Consider the following 21,359-nt stretch of genomic DNA (forward strand, 5'->3'; position numbering starts at 1 on the left):
TTGACACTTTAAAGCTCTCCTCTGCTTACCTGCTTGTACTGGAAAGCTGTGCACTTGATGGGAAGGGCTGGGATTTGAAGTTATCGTTGGAAAGGGCACCGAAAGCTGTGCATTGAGTAGCTGAAGACGCTCCTTTTTGGCAGTCAGATTCTTTATCTGTTCTTCTAACCGCCTATTTTCAACCTGAAGTTGGTGTAATGATTTAAGCATTCCTAAAACTAAGGTAAAAATGCATACGTTATCTTTCACGGCTACATTCAAAGAAAAAAAAACTTTTTTTTTTTTTTTTTTCAATTTCTGTATTGCAATTTAAGACTAGCATTAAGGCATATGTGAAAACATAAATAAAATTATTACTTAAAGATACATTACAGAAACTTGACTTTAAGGGGAAAGATTTAGGACTAATTTTGTGTAATTTGATGTGCAGAAAACAAGATCATAGGCATGTGATAGTAGTTTTGCAATATATCTACCCCTGGCTTAACTACAGATAAAGTCGCATCATTAGGGCTGACATTCATTTTAAGCAAACAGCAGTACATGATAATTTATCCCCAAACCAGAATATAAAAATAGTATTATTTTAGTAGCATGAGTTAATTGCATAGTTGGGAAAAATCAGCTGCAGTACTAGGAATCTTAAACATTATCAAAACAGACAAAGTTTGACAAATATGCATTCAACTACCGAGAGAGCAAACCAACAGCATTTGTGAAAAAACAAGCAAGTTTGCAAGAAGGGAGGTTTCCTGCTGTAATGACGCGGCCAGTCGCACCCCGGCGATGTGCGGGTCCCCCAGCAGGGCGCACTGTGTGAGCGCCGCTCCCGCCGCCCCGCCGCACAACACCCGCCGGTGCCGGGGCTGCCCTCATCTCTGCCGAGCTCCGTTCTCTGCAACTCCGGCTTGGTTGCAGAACTTGGATTTCCCGGCTAGCACCACAGTGTGACTGTAAAGCCACAGGGATAGCCATTTTTAAAAATTCTAAATTGTATTTGTTTAACATGACCTCTGGGCCTACTACAGACATAAGTCTGCTGGTGCAGGCACATCTGGTCATTTCCCAAGGATTTAGCTTTTATCCCTCCTCTTCAAGAACATACAAAGGAACCCTCAGTGAGCCCAAATGAGATGCAATAAGACTTAGCTAAACCTGTCCTCCAGCTATCATGTTTAAAGGATTATCCCTGCATGAATTTCCTCACAATTAGCATTTTTGTCAGGATACCATTCATAAAAATACCAACTAGATACCATTTTACACTACCAGTAAGAAGAATAATATGTTCAATAAAATATAACACAAACCCCAACCTGGTTTAAAATAACAATAATAATAATAATGTATTCAATCATCGTCTTTGATACTGATACATTGTTGAATATGGAGATCCAAGTGATCTACTCATCATTCTTGTATTATTCCACTCTCTTAAACATAACTTGAGAAAATAATTATTTGCTTGCTTAGAGAATTTAATGAGAAATGCACAACATCATAAAGATATGAAAGCCCAGCAGGACAGCTGCCTAACATTTCTAAGTATTTTTTTTTAAAGCAGCAAAAGAAGTACACAGTTTAGAATTTTAAAAATGAAAAATGTAACAATAAAAAATTATTTTGCCAATTTATGTCACACAATGTAAAGCAAACTGGGGAACTGTGCTATATACTATTTACAGTAGCGGATCTAAGAGGCTAAAATTCATTTCCAAACTCTGCAACCGAGCAGCTGGATCTGCAACTCACTTCCTCTTGCATGACACAATTTCCCCATCCATAAAAATGTAGATAATTATAGAGAATTCTTTTGTAATCTGGTGAAGCCATGTGCTGCATTAAGAACTATATGATACAATTATGCACTACAGTTGTATTTCTATTCACAGCAGAAAATAAGTTCTTTAAAAATTCTTGGACAAGCACTGAATAGCAGTTCTGAATGACACCGTCAACAAACGCAGCAATAAACAGAACGTGAGTACTTACTGTCACTAGGGGTGCCTTGCTCTAACAAAAACTGCTGTCCTTCACTCCACTGCCTCTCCAGAAGCTGTTCGATGCTGGCGGCTACTGGCGGCAAATTTTCCCCACAACTGTTCCCTGATTGATCATAGCGAATCTGCAAGCTGCTTACAGGGGATCTGTTAAAAATATTGCAATTTGTTGTTTAAAGAACAGGATGGAAGGCAATGCATTAGTAAAAGGCTGTCGAAGTTTTCTTACCTCATATCAGCTCTTAGAACCTACGTATCTTACACTTCCAGGACTAAGTTAATTCATTAAAATCATTAAGAACTCCTGATGCTCACTGCCAACACTTGAATAAAGGAAGACGTAATATTTCACAGCATGAGAATTTATACTGAGAAAACACATAACCTCTTCTTGCGTACAGGCTAACTTAATAGCTAACTGACAAACAGCATTGTATTCAATGATACAACACATACTTCTACAGCAGGAAACTATTGTATATGGATACATAGAGCACCTCTCTTAAAAAAAAATATCTTCACAACTTTCCCAAAGGAAACTGGGAAAACAAAAACAATGTAAAAAAGTCAGCACAGCAATGGTACTTCCACACAGGAAGGCCACACATACATAATTCCACTGCCTAACCTGTTCTAAAAAGAATCATGTAAAACCAGATTTTTGAGGGACTATGTGAAAATATTATTTCATGAGGGATGCAATTAAAATTATCCTCTGCTTGTCCTGTGCACACTTCCTTTTTCACTCATGAGCACACATAGTTCACAGAATAATCCCTTTGCCACATGCCTTTTCTCATTCAGGAGAAAATTAAATATTCAACACAGAGCCACTAAGAAAGCTGGGTAACCCTCAGGTCCTGTGAGTACACTTGTTTTGCACTGGATGGCTAAAATGTAACCTGCAAGCAAAACCAGATGCTCAACGTATTTCTGACTCTGGCCTCACAGATGTATGATCCCATTCCTCATTTAGGACCAACACCAACTCTCACTACAAGCTGGTTGGTGAGTGATTTTTTGTTTGTGGTTTGGTTTGGGGGATTTTTGTGGGGAGTTTGTTTTGGTTTTGAAGGATTAGTTTTTTGGGGTTTGTTTGTTTGTTTATTAATCAACTCCAGATTCAGATTCTTATAGGTTAGCTGGAAGTAGTAACTATTGGTGCCATCACAGGATCACGGCTGTACTGTTCTACACGTAGTGCAAGTTCCAGCACAGGACAACATATAGGGCTCAGGAAATCAGTGTGTTCATTATGATTAGCATAAAAAGTAGTGGTCACAGCACATGAGCTACCTAATGACTGTCAAGCATTTTGTAGGCACCCAAGCAAAGCGATTTTTATGAGAAAAGGTTTTAAGTAGGTGACTTAAGAGCTCTGTAAGTATTTATAAATAATTTGTCTTTTCCATACAGGATGAAAGAAGAAAAACACTTGTTAAAACAAAAATCACTGATGAAGGGGTAACCAAGGTAGTGTTTTTTGACGAGAGATGACAACTCAACAGCATTTAACAGTTCAGCACAGGCATTGCCAAAACAGCCTTAAAACTAGCTGTTTACACCATGTGCTGAAGTGATAAGAAGGAAGGTTTATGCAGAAGCATTCTGAACAGATGTACCACAATCCACACAAATAATGCACTAAGAAAAAAAAAAAGGAGGGGGGAAGGAGACAAATACATAAAACCACCACACACACCCCCACTCCCCCCCCGCAAGTTCTTTTTCTGCATTCATGCTTTTGAAGGGCACATAACCCTGCTCTAACAGACTACACCATCTGAATTATAAATCACCAACAAAATTCTTGTTGGGCTTAGGACTGTTTCCTATCAATTTCACAAAGGTAGAGTCAAAGCAACACATGACAGTATAGCCTCTGCAATTCTTCTCTGGAAGCCTGTACAGAACGGGAAAAAAAAATATCTAGATTTCCCTGTATTGTGACATTAGTGAATCCATCCTCATTGCAGCTGAACCCCTGCCTCATCCGTTAGACACGATACAGTTCCTGCATACCAGGACTGAATCTTTATTCCAAATAGTATTTGATCAGAGTTTCCAGTAGGATTATAAATGTGCTGTGTGCACAGGCCCGATGCTGTCACTGAGGTGGGAATCCCTTGTTCCACACATTGCTTACTTTCACAACTGTTTTTTGTGTAATTTTGGTGTAGAGTTAATCATATTCTTACAGTATTAATTGTAATCAATACTGAATTTAGATACAGGAATACATGTATAATTCAATGCAGGTGCTACATAACACATTTTAAAATCTAGGGTTAAATATGGGGTAAAAAAAGTTGAAGTGCTACTTCAAGAAAATCAGCAATTCCTTTGCAAAATGGAAATAGCTCACATATACCAGGTATATTTATATTTCTGATATATATTAAAACTTTAAATATGATGGCTTAAGCATCAATCACTGTGATTATGCAGGGGTACAAAGATATAACAATATGAATTTGAAGTGACCGTACACCTCATGAGCCACACGTCTTCTCCGAAGAGCTGCAATCAGCTGCGTCAAGAACAGCAAACAATTGTTCCTGTATATGTTTTTATTTTAAGCAACTATTTGAAAATTACACAGTTCTTTCGGAGAACTGTGTTATGAATCTCTCAGCTTCAAAGGGAAGAGAGTCAGAACTTGCAGAAAAATAATTTTATTAGATAAAGCTGGTAACATTCAGAGTTGCGAAGTTTTCAGAGAGCAGACTTTTGAAGTTAATTCTTTATTCACTATAAAACATATTTTAAGAAATCAGAGCTATTTAACTGGGCAAGGTGAGAAGTTACCTGCACATTTTAGAAACGTCAACATATGTGTGATCTTTCTTGTCGCACAAACGAAGGGTGAAATTTGCTGACTACCGAAATGAACTGAATGGATAAGTTTCCTAAATTTTTTCCATGCTAGGTATTTCAGACTAAGTTTTTCCTTCTGTCAATGCTGGACTTGCAGTGGTGATTTCTCTCATTCTCCCACCCCCCCGCCGCTTTCTTTCTGGCTTGTTTTTGAGAAACTCTACTGCCAAGCAGAAGCTGCCTGCTCTTTGGCACGTGACACAGCCTCCATCCGCTGAAGGAAGCTCTGCAATCGTGAGATTTGAGCATTATACGTACACTGACAAAACGCTCTGCAGAAGCCTCATATATAAGAGGTTTAGCCTCCCAAATATTCTGCCTAAAGAGAGCCTCAACACAACTATGCTCTACTGCAAATTGTACAAAGGCAAGGCCTTTGCATATTAACTAAGGCGGCATTAAAACTTGTAATTACCACAACACATACGCATAAGAGGACTGCTTGATATATAATTAATATATAGCTCTGGAATTTCCTAATAGTTGAGCGTTTCCCTTGGCAAAATTCTCTTAACTTACTTGTCTGTATATACATAAGACATGTTCCTTATTTATATGTGTATGCTAATATAAATATATGTATTTATACTGAGAACACAGTCTAAACTAATTTGCATGTTCTCTGTTGTTTTAGAACCAACATGTGTTGGAAAGCTTAAAAGTCAGTTCATGACTAAGTAATAACACCTTACTATTATATTCTCACCCCATTCGAGAAGTCTTTTGATTAATTAAGGAATATAATACAAGATCAACAACACCAGGCATGTACATTAAATTATCTAATTTGGAGAGATTTGTTATAAATTACTGTAATAAACACATGCTGTAACAATCTAATTCATTGTTTACAGTGCTGAATCTGTGTAACTACCATTTTTCAGTTACTCTAAATCTTTTTCAAGATAAAATCCCCATGGTTAGTCCCCAAGTAAAAAAAATACAGTAATAACACTATAAAATCTAATTCATATGGGATCCAGAATGGAAAAGAAAGTCCTTTAAAAACAAAGAGCTACTTAAAATACACAGAAAATATTACTTAAGTATTTAAAACACAATATAGAAATTTTAACAGTAATTATTTAAAACAAAATATTGTGATACATATCCAGCAAAAATTCTTATGTCAAACTTCTGTAGTCATTGTGAATTGCTGCAGAACAAAAAAAGTACTTTTTTTTTTTTTCACAGAGAATTGTTGCATATTTTAAAGTGGTGAGGGAAAGGGAAGAAAATATCTGTTTGAAATTTTTATTGATATTTACCTTCTCAGACTATCTCATTCTTGTGACCGTTGTAGTCTTTAAGTCTATGGGATTTTGGAATTTTTGCAAATGTGACTAAAAATATGATGTTAAAAAAACTCAAGAGATAAGCAGTACACGTGGATAAAATGATAGATAAATATCCCTCTAAGGCAAGTCTCCATTTCTTAAGTAAAGTCCTTCATTTGTAAAACTAATTTCAGTTGATATACAAGTAAATTTCAGCGCATTTTTAGCTATCTGGATGTTATCAGGGTTTTTTTTTAAGATTGATATATCTACATAAAAATAAATTTATGTATACGTGTGTATATATACATATATACACATCTCTCTCTCTCTCTCTCTATATATATATATATATATATATATGCTTTTAAAACACTTACGTATTATTAGTAAAAAGACACTGAAGTTTCCAATCCTTAAAACATTTCCTCTGCCTGCACTCCCCAATGTAAATAACGCTTACCGTGGTGAGAGGCTTCCTCTGGGTGACCCTCCTCTGCCAACAAGGCTGCGGCTGTTATCTCCAAGATCTTGATCTGCAGTGTAAATATTTCACAGCTGATAAATCGACTCTTTTTAGATAAGAGTTTTAAAGCTGATGTAGATATTTTAAAAATACCTTAAATCTCAACTTCTATCTGCAGTTACTGCTGGAGAGCGAATACGTAACTACTTTAAGATTGCTGAACTGTAGCATGTAAGGTGTTGTCCTTACACACTTCTGAGGCTGTACCAGGCCATGGATTATGTTCACTTCTTTCATTCCTTTCAGTTTTACAGCACAGAAGCGTGGTTTGCATTTGCAGTACCCTCCCCTCAGCCACTTTTAATTTCTACGGTGAAAGTAATGAATCACAGCTGTGGACAGCTAATCTGTATGCTTATCACAGCAAATCCTGATGCTCTGTATTTTTTTAACACTTTGCATCCCAAAACAACTCATAAAATATATAACGTATTAAACTTACTGCTGCCATCTAACAAGCGCACATTATTCTGCAAATTTACTGAAAACTTTATGAAAGTGTGTAATTCACTAATTCCTATTTATAAGCAGAAGCATAGGAAAGTCCCTTGCTAAAAAGGCAGTAAAACAAACAAAAAAGGCCTCATTAAATATACGAAAACGTTTTGCTTGGAAGGACTCAAAAGGGTTATTTTCCCTATGGCCTCTCAATAAAATAACCCTATCTGCCCCCTTCAAGGTTGCCCTCCCCCTATTCTGAGTCAAGCGACCTCCGACCTCGTGGAGGGCAAAGACATGACTGATCCATTCTTGGTAAACTGCTAAACTCCTTCCCTGCCCCCAAAGAGGCACGACTGCCGCGACATGTCAACAAATCCTTACGGGGGAATGGAACAAAGCAAAGCCAGCGGCTCATTAAAACTGCAGAGAGGCAACGCTACAAAATGCCAATCGGTAAATATTCACAAGATTATTAAATGCTGCAGAAGTTCTCTAACGGGATCTCTTTCACACAAAGTTGGGTGTAATGCAATTTCATGAATTATGCAAATAGAGGTTTAAAGTATTCACGACAAAACCCAGAGCTGTGTTACTCTCGTTGCAAAGAGCTCCGAACTGAACACATCAATCACAGAAGTCACAGGAGACATTGTTGCATTCCTGCCTGCTGATGGCTCTGCTTAAACATTTACATTTCAGACACTAAAAAAATAAAAAGTTTTTTAAAAAGGAAAAAAAAAATGGGGGGGGGGGAGAAAACCCGTGCTATTCTGCAGGACAACTGAGAATTTACTTCCAACACGGAACAACTTTATACAGACATTTAATAACCCAATGCTGAGCAGAGTTCAAAAATAAAATTTAACTATCTTTTTAAAAAATACTTAAGTCTGTAAAGCTGCATGTCTGTTCCCAGCAGCGGGAAGCTTACCTGCTTGGCTGTTCTCAGACTGAGCTATAAGTGCTGCCATTGCCGAGCTGGGATTGAGCCTATTGCCGTACATGTGGGGTGGGGGCAAGCTGAGAGAAGATCCAGGTAGGGTGTTTGCCTGCAATGAAACCAATTAAAACTTGAATCCTAATTGTTGAATATATTTTAAAGAAGCCTTCCTATTGCAGAGTTATTAATTTTTTTTAAGTTTTTTTTTTTTAATGGAATGTATTTAAAAGAAAAAAATATTATTTTCCATTTGTGAGTACGGAAATAGAATTGCAGTACTTGGAAAAATATGTCAGGCTCTAAAGTGTGTTTTACTTGTCATTGGCAAGATTTGTTAATAAAAAACGTCTAATAAAAAAAATTACTGCAGCAAACATTAAAAATACCTAAAGTGCATTTTAAAACAAGCACCATGTAACAGGATGGGCAGACTTCCTTGCAGTCCCGAAATATGCACTCAATGCTAGGACTTCATAGCATGGCAACCATGTGGTTATCCTACTAATTATTTAATCTTATTAAACCATTTACAAAATAAGGGCAGGTAGACAACAGATGTCTCACAAATGCTTGGGTTCCTTACATCACAAGCCGGCTGTGGAGGTCAAAAGGTCCAACTTTCAGCTCCATAGTTTAACTACACAGAGCCATATTTCCTTTGCTCTACTCCGTCATTAGTAAAACCTGCACACTATTTGGTTACTTCCTATTTTGATAGACTTGGAAGCCTGGTGGTTTTTTGTTTTGTTTTGTTTTTATTTTAAAGAACGCAAACAGCCATTACAAGTATGTTTTCTATACAATAGGGGGCTCGCCAAATCACAGCTTTGCCCTGACCCCATATAAGGAACTGTATTTTTGGCAGTTGGCCAGTTCTACTTATTGAAGAGCTCCCAAAGTTTGTGTTCATTCATGTTGCTAACCACAATTCTGAAGCTCTCTGCTGGGCCTTGTGCCAAACAAGTGAAAATGAACCCTTAAACAGATGAAGCTAAGGAGGCTGGCCAAAATCTTGCATAATCCAACGCAATAAAAATACCTTCCTCCTTAGCTGCTTACGCTTTTTCCCTTTCGAAGAAAAGATTTGTGTCAAATGCCGAGTTGCAAAGACAGGCAATCAAAGAAAAAAAAGGCAAGGCTGCTTACTAAAAAGGCATTTTTCTACCTGATAAAAAATATTGCAGAACAAAGAAAAGATTGCTGTATGGGGGGTGGGGGAACACCAGGGACACACAACCTGTGTGATCATTGGTTTTAAAATGGACATTTTAAGAAAATGTAAACAACCTTTCCAAAGAAAACTTTTTTTTGTTTTCTTTTTTTTTCTTTTTTTTTTTTTTTTTTTTTGGGGGGGGGTGGGGGGAAGGTGAACAGTAAGGAAGTCAATTTGTGGGACATTTTGACATGTGTAACTGCACACAAGAGACAGGGTAAACATACTGGTTATTACAGCAAAATATTACAGAGTATAAACCATGTCTCTGGAAAGAATCACACACTACCATTAAGTTTTGGCTTTCAGCCAACATATTAAACTTGATGAATGGACTTTTATGAATTCACACAACTGTTTTCAATGATGCTTTATTTACTATATACTGGTGAGAAATTGTGCCTGATACTTACATTCTTCTACTGTCACAAAGTTAGAAAAAGCCACATGTAATTACAATGATCAGGTTTTTTTCACTTTTCAGTTTAAAGGTATGTGCAAGATTGCTGGATACAGAACCGCAGTTTCATTTCAAACCTGGCTGTTATTTCTTTCATTTTTGAAGAACTGCATGTCTTTAGTAGAATTAATACGAATTATTTGTAAGTCTTAAAAACAATGCAGGCATTTCCACCTGCCCAGGTATAACAACTTCCAAAAATACAGTACATATTAGTACTGAGACACTTACTGATGAAGTCAGCAATAGTGCACAACTCCTGCTATTTTCCTTAATAAACACCTATAGCATAATTACAACTCAATTACTATTGTTTACTAGCACAACCTTCAGCTGTTTTCCACTCAAAACCAAAACAAACTTCAAAACCTCAAAAAAATTGTTTTTTTGGTCAAATTCTTTCACTGAAGAAAGCTTATGGAATGGAATATTATGAGCTTCTACTGCTATTTGCTTCCATGTCTAAGACACAAGACTAGCAAAATAAAAATCTCTATGTACTTTATTTAAATAAATTGGTTGAGGTTTTGAATTCTAGTAATAGAGTTTGTTATATCTTTTTTGTTTTTAAACTGTAAGTACCAGGCCTTGTTTCTGTTTTAGAATATTTCTACATTTCTTAATTCTAGTAAGTGTTCTGATTACATTTTACACAGAAGCTGCTATACTTACTCCATGTAATTCACTGCTTAAAACTATGCAATAGCAACTATATATTGATTATGGCAGGGCAGCTACAATCAGCAAGGAGAACACATGTTTATTTGACTGAAACGTGCCCAAATAGCTGTAAGAACTTTCCAGAAGTATCTAAGTATCTTGAAAGGAGTTGCTGAAGTCTGTTGAGTAACCATCACATCACAAAACAAAAGACATCAAAGGAATTAAACAATGTTTGCTAAGTGGGCTGATAGATCAAAAGACTCAGCATGATTTAAACAATATCTAAGAACTTGAGTTTTTTCACAAGTGGTGGTTCACCCTAAACTTAACCCCTGTTTATACTTTAAAATAATAGTAAAGGTGTCCTACAACAAGCTGAAACTACAAAAGTTCTAGTGTCTCCATGTATCCCATGCAACTCTCAAAGGAAAAAGTCACATTAGTAAAATGGTTCAAGTAAGTTGGAGGTAAATAAAAAACTTTTAAAGTACTTTTAAAAAATGTCAATGTAAAATGACAAGAATAACGATTTGTGAAGCCTTATTATGTATGTGACAACTCCATCAGACAGGAAAGTAGAGGAGGTAGAGGAGTGCTACATTATTTAAAGGTGAAATAGGAGCTTCATGTTTCACTCACAGTCGAAACAAGCTGTAGCAAGCATTTATTAAAAATGCGCAATCATCCTGTCAATATATATTAAGGTCACAGGACTGAAACATGTTCTAAAATGCAGAACTTTTAAAGCTGTAGTATTCTTTATTTCAGCTGATTCTATTTAAACAGTCAACACAATACATGATCAAAATGTATGGATTAATAAAATAACGAGACTACTAAGTATTTCTTTTGAAAAGGCAGCAAATTTTCCCGAAAATATTTTAGCCAAAGGATTTAAGCCCATCTAGAGGTATATAATACACTGCTTTCATTTATGGCATGTTCAATAAATCAGTAACACAATAAGCAGCAGAGCAGCACAGAAGGAGGATACACTGTAATTCAGAGAATGCCCGAATGCAATAAGAATTAATGACTGATATTTGATTGATACTTAAAAACACTTCCTCTAGAGCAAGAAAGTACATGCAAGTATATTCTTCTAATTAAAGAACTAGATTTGCCAGTTAACTGAATTTAACTCGTATATATAAATATCCTCTGAAATCCTTAAAATAGTTTCGTGTTTGTTTGCATCACTCTGAAATGGTATTTTAATGTAACAGTACGACTATAAAGTTTCTCAAGTTGACAACTATTTGCATTCACGACTGGCCATTTACTTCAGTTTCCAGGGAAAACAAGTTTCTTCATTTCAAAAGTTATATGTTCTTTAAGAAAAGAAAAATAAATAAAAAGGGAGAAAAATGAGACTATATTTAGCGATATACAAGTAGATCAGGTTTCAAAAATTTGAGAACCTTTGAGCATACCTATTCCCTTCTTCCTTTCAAATTTTATGCTACGGAATATTTTCTGATAACAGGCCTCATTTCTGTCTCAGCTCCACACCAGTAAGGTTTTAATACTCAGCGTGTGATGAGAGATGAAACCAAGTGTGAACAACTTTGGGGTCCCATGAGTAGGCTGACTGTTGAAGCTGTCAGGTTCAATTGCATCATTCCACATTATTCAATGCCCCAAACTGCTCCCTAATTGTTAGGGGCTTAACATATTCAAAACCATTGTTTAGGCTAATGCTGAAATGCCTACAGTTGAATTTCCATAAAGAAAGGGGAGGGATTTAACTGTAGTTAAACCATTTCTGAACTCTCCTGCTTTCATGATAGGACAACAAGGATGGCCAGAACAACCAATTCCAAGACGGCTTCTTAATCAGTTTATATCCAATCAACATCCCTTTTCCCCTATGCTTTAAAAATAGTCATTGCTGTATTGTAGCTTTGCGTTATATTATGATGCTTTACAATTAGTGACAAATTACCTAATTACCTACTTCAGACCATTTCTGTTTGTCAACAACTACTTCAAAGGTTATTTTTATTTCTTGTTTAAAATAAAAATAGATCATTGCTCCCACAATGACTGTATCCCTTGAAGTATGAGTGCCAGATTAATGTGGTTGGGGTCATACCACTTACCAATCATACTAGGTTCTTCATCACAGCATGATGCTGTGACAGAAAGCATAAAACTACCCCTTGTTCCAATTAACACAAAGTAAAGAAATCAACAGCACTAGGAATCACCAACACCTACTTCTTATGGCCAACTACTACTGAAAAGAGTCTAAAAAATGTGATGCAGGTGAAGTCTAAAGCTAAATTTTCTGCGAGCCACTCTGCTGCACTGCTGAGAAGATGCTACTAATGCTTTCCATGCAATTGTCCAGCTTCATGAAATATGGAAGGAAACTCAAGCACTAGACCAAATATTAACATCAGCTTACTTCATCTGGAAGGCATCTTAAACTGATGTATTTTGGTCGATGGCAAGCAACATTTACCTGAACAATCTACTATTGAAAATAACACCAAATTGTAACATGCAGTGCAATTATATGAGCTTAGATATTCAAACATATTAATGCCATGTACATTGTGATAATCAAAAATTGATCATATAGATACATATATAAATTAACTGCTTTTCTGGATAAGTGAAAAGAGTTGCATACCAAGTAATAGCAGCAAAAGCAACCTGGGGCCTTATCTTTCCTACTTTAACTTGAAGAAGTGAAGAAAAGTGATTTTTATCTCTGGAATTTTTAAGGACAGTTACACTATGGAGGGCACACATCAGTGGGCTTTTCTCGAGTATTCAATGCAGTGGGAAGAATGTGCTATTGCTTCCTTTTATTCTTTCAGTATTTCTGGTACCTTCTTTAACTTCAATTAGGAGACATGGGGGGAGCCACTGCTGCACATCACCACTTGCCTTCTTGGAACTGTGTTCGCTGTTCACCTGGGATGGCAACACGCACCTACATACGAGTGGGTGGTCAGACTGCAGCAGTACATCAAATTTCTAGGAAGCCCAAGAGGAAAGTTCTGCCACATCAACAGCTTTTCATGCAGCACTTGCTGCAACACAACTCTTGAGTGTTTTCACCACAAACATGGAATTTGCTTAGAGATCTTATCTACACCTTGTTTCCAACTAAAAAAAAATTCCGAATTCCTGATTATTTTCCTAAATGCCAAGAAATACAAATGGAATTGAAGACAACAAAAAAAAAAGCTTAATAAAATACTGTTTCTACATATTTTCTGAAACCATCATCGGACTTCTCAAAACAACTACCACAACACAAATAATACTAAAATGCAGCATGGTAAACTCTATTTATATATTTCAATTGAACTGATACTTTCGTTTACACCTTTTAAATTTGTAGTTTGGCCTTCATGTGTATTTTGGCTTTCAATTCATTTTCAAGCAAACTATATTGACTCCTTAACTAAAACAGCCTGCAGCACTATCGATGACTGAAAGCAGAAAGTGTTCTTTTTACAGCTAACCTCACCTCACCTGCTGCCGTACACACATCACCAATGTCAGTGAACCCCAAACATCCACTGGAGCCTTTTACTCATTCATTCTACAAATGCAATATGGGGATTGAAAAGATAACCCATTACATGCTGCCACTACCACCATCTAAGTTTAAAAGTTTGGGATTTTTAAAAACAGATAGTCAATGTGCAGTTTTACAATAAATGTTTTCACTAACTGGTGAAATTAAAGAATTAACTGAAAAGCTTAACTAGGAGGCTGGAAAAGTTCAAACGGAATCAGAAAAATGCTTGTGATATCTCACAAGAAAAAAACAATTTTTCAATCAAAAAGTATTAATTACACATGTACTAATTATTATAATTAAATCTGTCATGAAAACTGTATACATTACATGTAAAATCATCCTATGGACACATTGCTCACATCATTACCACTTTTTATGTTACTAGCAAAAATAAATACTTTGAACTCCTAGCTGTCATGAAGACTCTTGCTTATGAACAAGCCAATAATCAAATACTGTCTTTAAGAATCAATTTTTTGATTAAATGTACAAACAAATCCTTCAATTAAATGAAATCATCTAACCTTTAAACAGCAGCACTCAAGTATTTTCCAAGAAGGGCATGAATGAATGTAACTGGGAAACACAGTGGGATTTGAAAGGCAAAATGAAAAATTAATGGCACACCTACAGAAACTAATTTATACCTCTGCCCAATGTACAACAAGGGCACATCAAGTCATTAAAAACCACACGGGTAGAAGGCCTATCTTCCAATAATGTGAAAAAGCTATAACCTCAACTGTACTACCAGTTTACTCATATCCTCCATGTTAACTAAGCTGCATATCCTATAAAATTTAACCAATTAAAAGCTATTTATTTACAAACTAGACACTAAAAAGAAACTTGTACAAAACCTGACTAGCATGCTACCTCATTAAGAGGTCTCTTTTGTTTGTTTTTGTCTTAAAAAGGAGGATTTACAGAGATAAGACCCTGGGATTCCTCCACCTCCCCCCTGCAAACCTATCTGGAAACAGAGCTATCGTTTCGACACAAATCCCTTTTACCTCAAGTTCTTCCTCAGTCCTTTCCATCTACCTCTGTCTTCACTGCATTTAACCTGAGTGTGCTCTACATAGAAAATGGAAACAATATCTTACCTAAGAATCTGTTTTCCTTAAGAACATATATTTCAGAAATCACAATTTCACTCTCATATTGACTATCAGAAAGAATGACATGATTAGGAAACAAACCCAGTATACCCACAAAGGAATCTATTTTCTTCGCATAAGTATTCCAAGGAAAGCCAGCCACTTGTAATATGGCAAACAATGGATCAGAGAGAAAAGTAACTACTGCCAAGATCATCTATAATTTCAAAAATAGCAATAATAAGGAACCAGACACTTACTCACATTGACATTTAAGCTTTCTAAATAAACATCAATAGTCTTTGCTATTTAAGTGATGAAACAAATGTCTACAGTAGCAGAATTACTGCTGTGTAAAAATGCTTGCAAGATTCTCAACATTTTACACAAGGCCTATAAGGACACTGCCTCAGCAAAGAACTTTGCAGCTTGTAACAAAGCACACACCATGTAAACTTGAAATGTTTTTCCAGTCAAACCTAGACATTTGGTTTTATCTAAATATTTTTTAATTTATTCTTTCCACTGCATACAGACTAGAAAATTTCACATTTTTCACATTCAATACCCTTACTATTGTCTCAGGCAGCTAAAATGAAGTAGCTACACTCAGTTCAAGGAAGAGGTCAGTGTGCCTCAGTTGCCTGGAGACTGATGGTTGCTACAGCAGCACCAGATAAGCCAAGCTAAATAAGCTTCAGCTTGAAGGCAGAAAACATTTATTGCTAGACGGAAACGTTGATGCAGTTGTCTCCGCATGCAGCACTGCACAAAATCATGCAACTGCCTTTCACACTACCTGTATATTGCGTAAGTCTACGCAAAAACAATCTTACTGAAGGAAGAGGAAAATGCAAAAAGAAAATATTTTTTAATTGGGCTAAATACTAGATTACTTGCAACTATGATTCCTTTGTTCTTCTACTTGAGTCACATGTTAGAAGGAATTTTCCCTCTGGCTGTAAATTCTTCCTCTTTGCTGCTCTCCTCCACCTCCACCCCCACCCCAAAAAACCTCAGTTAGACTGAATGAGAAGAAAATAAGATTTTTACCCAATTGCCTAGAAGTAACAAGGAATTAAAACAGCTTTTAAGAGACAAACAAGAAAATTTAGATGGAAAAACCTTTACTAGTATGGTTCTTGTACATTTTTAATTTTCTAAGATGCTTAAATTTCAGTGGCTGTGACACAAGTACTGTTCAGTGACTTTGCAGGGAAAGTCACTAGTCTGCATTGGTATCTTACACCACAACACCAAAGCCCTCTCTGTCTACAACATACTGAGGGATGCATTCAGCACACGTTCTCAATCTGCCAGCACTGGCAATTTCCTGTGGCAGTGAGTCCCATGGATGAGCAACATATTCTAATAAGAGTGATTTCTTTCTGTTCTAGATTGCTGGCTTTTCCTTTTATATATTTTCTTTTTCCTTTTTTTTTTTTTTTTAAGTTATAATGAGAACAGAGTAATTCCAGCATCCGAACAGTCTGTGAGCCATGCTGCTGTTTTACCTTTGACCCAGTGGGTAGGAACCTCTTTTGAGAGATCTTATCATCAAGAGGTGTTTTGATAGTCACATAAAATATGTTAATTGGTTTTCACATATCCACCATTTCTATTGATTAGAGAATTCCAGCACCACAGTAAGGATACAATTTCCTTTTTCTGGAAGCATGCTGCTTAAACTGTGCAATATCATGATCTCCAGATGTTTTATTATTCTCTTTTTAATTATCACTCATATTAAAGGTAATGCGAATCATCTTTAGAAAGACAAATGCAGAAAATACAAACAAACTGACCACAAATTCGTAAAGCTTGCTACTTTTATGTTGGATCTTAAAGACAAAAAAAAAGACGACACCACCACCATACACTGTATGGCAATATATAAACTGAACTTACAAAAAAATGAATAGAACTTATAAAACATACTGTTTATCTGCAGGAAAGATCATCTAGTTCTAGATTAAATCAAATGAATTAGTATTGGTGAAAGGAAAAGACTGGTATGACCTGATGTCATGATCAGCAGAGGATGCATATTTTGGAGAAATTCAGCAATACATTAACATACTGTCATAAGTGCTGTCTATGCTTTACATAAATTACTGATTTCTAAGGGATAAGAGGTGTCACCACAAGGCACCCACCCATTACTAGCTTTGCAGACAAGCAGTAGAAATCTATACTATCTTCATAAGAGCTATCCTAGCATTCAACATCTCAACTATTTTTATATTAAGAAACAGACTTCAGGAAGTAACCTGATAAAAAAAATGTAAGAAGAGCACAAGGGTCTTCTCAAGTTATGGAAATCATCTCTGATTACATGTCTTATGTAATTTACCATAATTAGGATAAGTTACTTTGCAGTGCAAGAAAGGATTATTGCTTAAATAAGGTTTCTGAGATAATTTCAAAGTCTCTACTTTTAAGGCTTAAGATATTCTGATCCAAAAGTGTCTGCAACAGAATTATACTAAATTCTTCACCTCAGCCACCAGACATGGTTGTGACATGCACCTCTGTGAAAGGAGCAGGAAGCTCACTCAACAACCAACCATCTAGTGCAGGTTACCTGAACTCTGAGATTGCCACATCTGTCACATCCCAATGTCCTAGAGCTGAGGGCACTTTATGTTTTTCCATGCATTCATTCTACTCCCCAAAGAAAAGCTCATTAAAGCACTAACAGCTAACAGAACTACCGCTTTCTAGAGTACCCACAGAGAGGATGGCCCAGAAACTTCCCTTCAGTGGACTTGCACACTTCTGCCTGCCCAGCTCTAGCCAACTTCAGATTCTTAACCTGAAACTTTCCTCCCTTCCTCATGTTTACTTTGAGCTGATTTTTTTTTTTAAGGTGGGAAACAGCGTCAATTTCTCTGAGCAAGACTGGGAAAGAGAAGCAAACGGAAGAGTATCTTTCTTGACCACACTGAATCTGAGAATACGACATCCATAATTTGAGGCTACACCTGCAAACTCAGCAGCAATATGTATCAGGCATGTGCATTTTACTGTCCTATGAAAATGGCCAAATCCTCCTTCTGAAGACTTGCAAAAAGCCTCTCAACTTGAATTTTCAGCAAAGACTACTATCAAATTCCCTCATACATCCACTTCTGCTTTGAAAGGTATAAATAAGATTGCTCCCCCAACTGCTCCTAAAAGAGGAAAAAGAATTAAGAATAAAGTTTCTTTTTCCTGTATTTTCACTTATTTTCTTGTGGGTGTCGGAACAGGGGGGAAAAAAAAAAAAAAGGAGGAGAAAGTTCCCTTGATAGCCCACAAAACAATGAGACAACTTCAACTGTGACAAGAATAAAACCACTGAAACAGGAAGCCAAAACCAGTGTAAACTAGTGATGTGGAGAAAGAGCATGGGACTACAGAGATCCAAAATTAGGGACTAGACTAATTCAGAAAGTGAGAAAATAAAAACCACAGGACAGAAGCATCTGGAACATAAGGTGCTCTACATTAAAAATCTGAAAAGATCTCAAGATTCCTGAGCTTTCACATTCCTATCTAGTTAACAAATAACTCCAAATCTATTGAAAAAAAAATCCTTATCTCTCTCTAAAAGCTGGATCAGACAAAGGAGGATGATCACCACTATATGAATGCTAAAGAAAACCCTGCTGTTTTGCCACTATTCCTAAGGGGAGTAAAGCCAAACCAACTCCAGCAGGGACAATGGAAGCGATTAAAGCAAACTTATTTCACTTAGAATTGCAACTGAGCAGTAGCACCTATCTTCCCAGTTATCACATCTCCACCAAGGAGGCAGCTGTTCACTACACTGTGTTGAAGTGGATCTATCATGCCACCACAAATAAATCCTGGACTAAAAAGAGTAACAAACAGCAACTACTCAGTTCCCTGTCTCTGTGCAAGCCACGAGGGTGCTCCAACAGATACTTCTTGCCCTGCTCCTTCTATTAGCCACTTCTGTGGCAAAGGAAGCACAGTGCATAAAGTAATAGACGGGAACTTAGAAGAAAATAAAACCGAAGCTGCAGAGGAAGAAAAACAGAATAAAAAGAAAGGAGAATCCAATAGGAAAAAAAATAATCTCTGCCCTGAGAAAATAATCTTTTGTATTGTATCTGTAAAACAGGTTAGTGACAAGTATATGCAATATTGCTTGAAACTGCCTCACAGATGTGCTCATTACAGTCACTAAGAGAGCACAGATGCATTACATGGACCAAAACCAAAAACCAAACACACCAAAAACCCACACTACAAAGTCACAATTTGGTCACAGTGAACTTCCAGAATAAGAATAAATCCTGAAAATTTCTGAATAAACTGAGATTGCTGAAATGTAAAGATCACACATTACTGAATCATACAACACCAGCACCAAAGAGTTGATGAGCTACAAATAAAAAAAAATTTTAAAAATTAAAATTTAAAAGGCTGTATGTCTTAAAGAAACCACTATATGCCATTTCCACTCCCACTAAAAATACTATTGAAATGAGATGACAACATACTTAAATGATTTCTTTTCTTGAAAGGAATACAGGCAGAGAGATGGTTTTAATAACCAAGGACTGGAAGAAAACCCAGTCAAAAACATCTACTTCTATTTCTGCAGACTGACACTGCAGAGCAGACGGCCACAGAGCACTAGCTGGGTAATTTCACTCATTTAAGTAATCAAAAAGAACAGAGAGCTCAACCAATTTCAATCTTGACCCATGCAGCAAACTTTTCATTATAAAACATTAAATCTACTAAATCAATTTTTTTTTAAAAAAAAACATTTTTAAATTTAACAACCACCATTTCCTGATAAGTAGAAATAAAATCCTGCTGTATGATACCAAAAGATACTGAGGCATCCAGGTCACTGCGCTTTTTATGAATATACATTAATCACTAAGAAGAACTAATCAGAAAGAGCAATACAGCAAACTATTACAGAACAACAAAACAGGCTGACAAACATTTTTTGTTATAATTATAAAACACAAGGAAATCTTAGAGATAAAAACTGAGCATAGGACCTCAGAGTGGTACAATTTGTAACTTGGATTAACACAGAAAAAATGAAGACAATATTCAAAATCCAAATGCAAGAAAGCGATTTTTCTCAACAACAGAGCACACATTACTATTCATGCAAAACTTAAAGACACGTTTCCCAGAGAAAAGACAGTAGTTTGGGATACAGTAATTTGCTGTTCCATGCAAAACAGGCAGTACCGACAAACACATCAAAACAAGAGCAAATATTTGTGTGGGCTGTACTTCTCTCCTGTATCCCTTTTTTCCTGTATTCTTGTAATTGTTAAATGCATTGTTATCCTAATAAAGCCTCACTGAATGAAGCACTGTAACGTACTGGAGGCTATGCCCAAGACGTATAAAAAAGAAGACAGGATGCAAAAAAAGAAAAAAAAAAAAAAGGCGTTTTCAGCAAGTGGCATTTTTACTAGGCCACTGATTCCCACCTGGTGAGGAATACCAGCATTTCAATTCAGTTATGGCACAGCATGGAACACAAGCTAATAATCTCTTCTGGATTTATTAGATTGGAATAAAAATTAAGAGTGGCATGAGGGCAAAGAAAATGATACACAAAAGAAAAGGTGATTGCAATAAGGCCCATACTGTGGTTTTTTCTTCAAACAAAAAACACACTATGGGAACTATCAGACTAGGCAATAGAATGAAAGAATCAAAATCCAGGATTTTCAAGTTGATTTTTTTTTAAAGCTTTAAAATAAGTGTTGATTAGTTGCTGAAGGAAAAAGCAGCACTTGCGTGTTTTAACCACTGAAGTTTTATATAGGCATAACAGTTATTAAAAAAAAAAAAAAAGGCACAGTAGTATTGCCTGATATTCTCACGACAGTTGCTTTCAATTGCTTGCAAGTTCTCTGAATAATATGAACAATTTTTTCTGTGTCAGAGGTCTACCATAACCTCCTAATGAGAGAAGTTCAGTCAATTTGGAGACTAATTGTATGGATTATTTTTTTTTCCCCAAGACCAACTCTTTAGAATTTCTTAATACCCTCGCTTAAAAACAGAATAAAAAAAAAAAAAGACCAAAAAAAAATATACAAGTTTATGATGTCCCCAAAATAATAATTACAAATGCCCAACAGAGATCTAAGAAAATTTAACAACCAAAATTGTGGACGAGTGCACCTTAGCAGCACACCTTGGAGGCTATTCTAGTTGCTAAGGCTATTCCAATTGCACATCTGCTATCCTGACCAAATAGCTGAGCAACCAAGGTCTGGGCATATACTTGGTCTCTTAACTAACAGTTTAAATAAAACCCACTTT

The 21,359-nt window shown here is 36.2% G+C and overlaps 1 protein-coding gene across 11 annotated transcripts in view; it reads right to left on the bottom strand.

Moving 5' to 3' along the window:
* Positions 1-21,359, bottom strand: part of MLLT10 (MLLT10 histone lysine methyltransferase DOT1L cofactor) — a 142,692-nt gene that overhangs the window by 12,574 nt on the left and 108,759 nt on the right. For all 11 annotated transcript variants that reach the window (XM_065050806.1, XM_013370099.3, XM_065050807.1 and 8 more), the window contains 4 exons: positions 8,053-8,170; positions 6,618-6,690; positions 1,993-2,147; positions 30-218 (listed from right to left, as the gene is read on the bottom strand). In XM_065050806.1, coding sequence (XP_064906878.1) covers positions 30-218; positions 1,993-2,147; positions 6,618-6,690; positions 8,053-8,170 — 535 coding nt within the window. The remainder of the gene's footprint in view (positions 1-29; positions 219-1,992; positions 2,148-6,617; positions 6,691-8,052; positions 8,171-21,359) is intronic.

The sequence above is a fragment of the Columba livia genome, chromosome 2, assembly GCF_036013475.1.
Source record: "Columba livia isolate bColLiv1 breed racing homer chromosome 2, bColLiv1.pat.W.v2, whole genome shotgun sequence".
NCBI classification, from domain to species: domain Eukaryota; kingdom Metazoa; phylum Chordata; class Aves; order Columbiformes; family Columbidae; genus Columba; species Columba livia.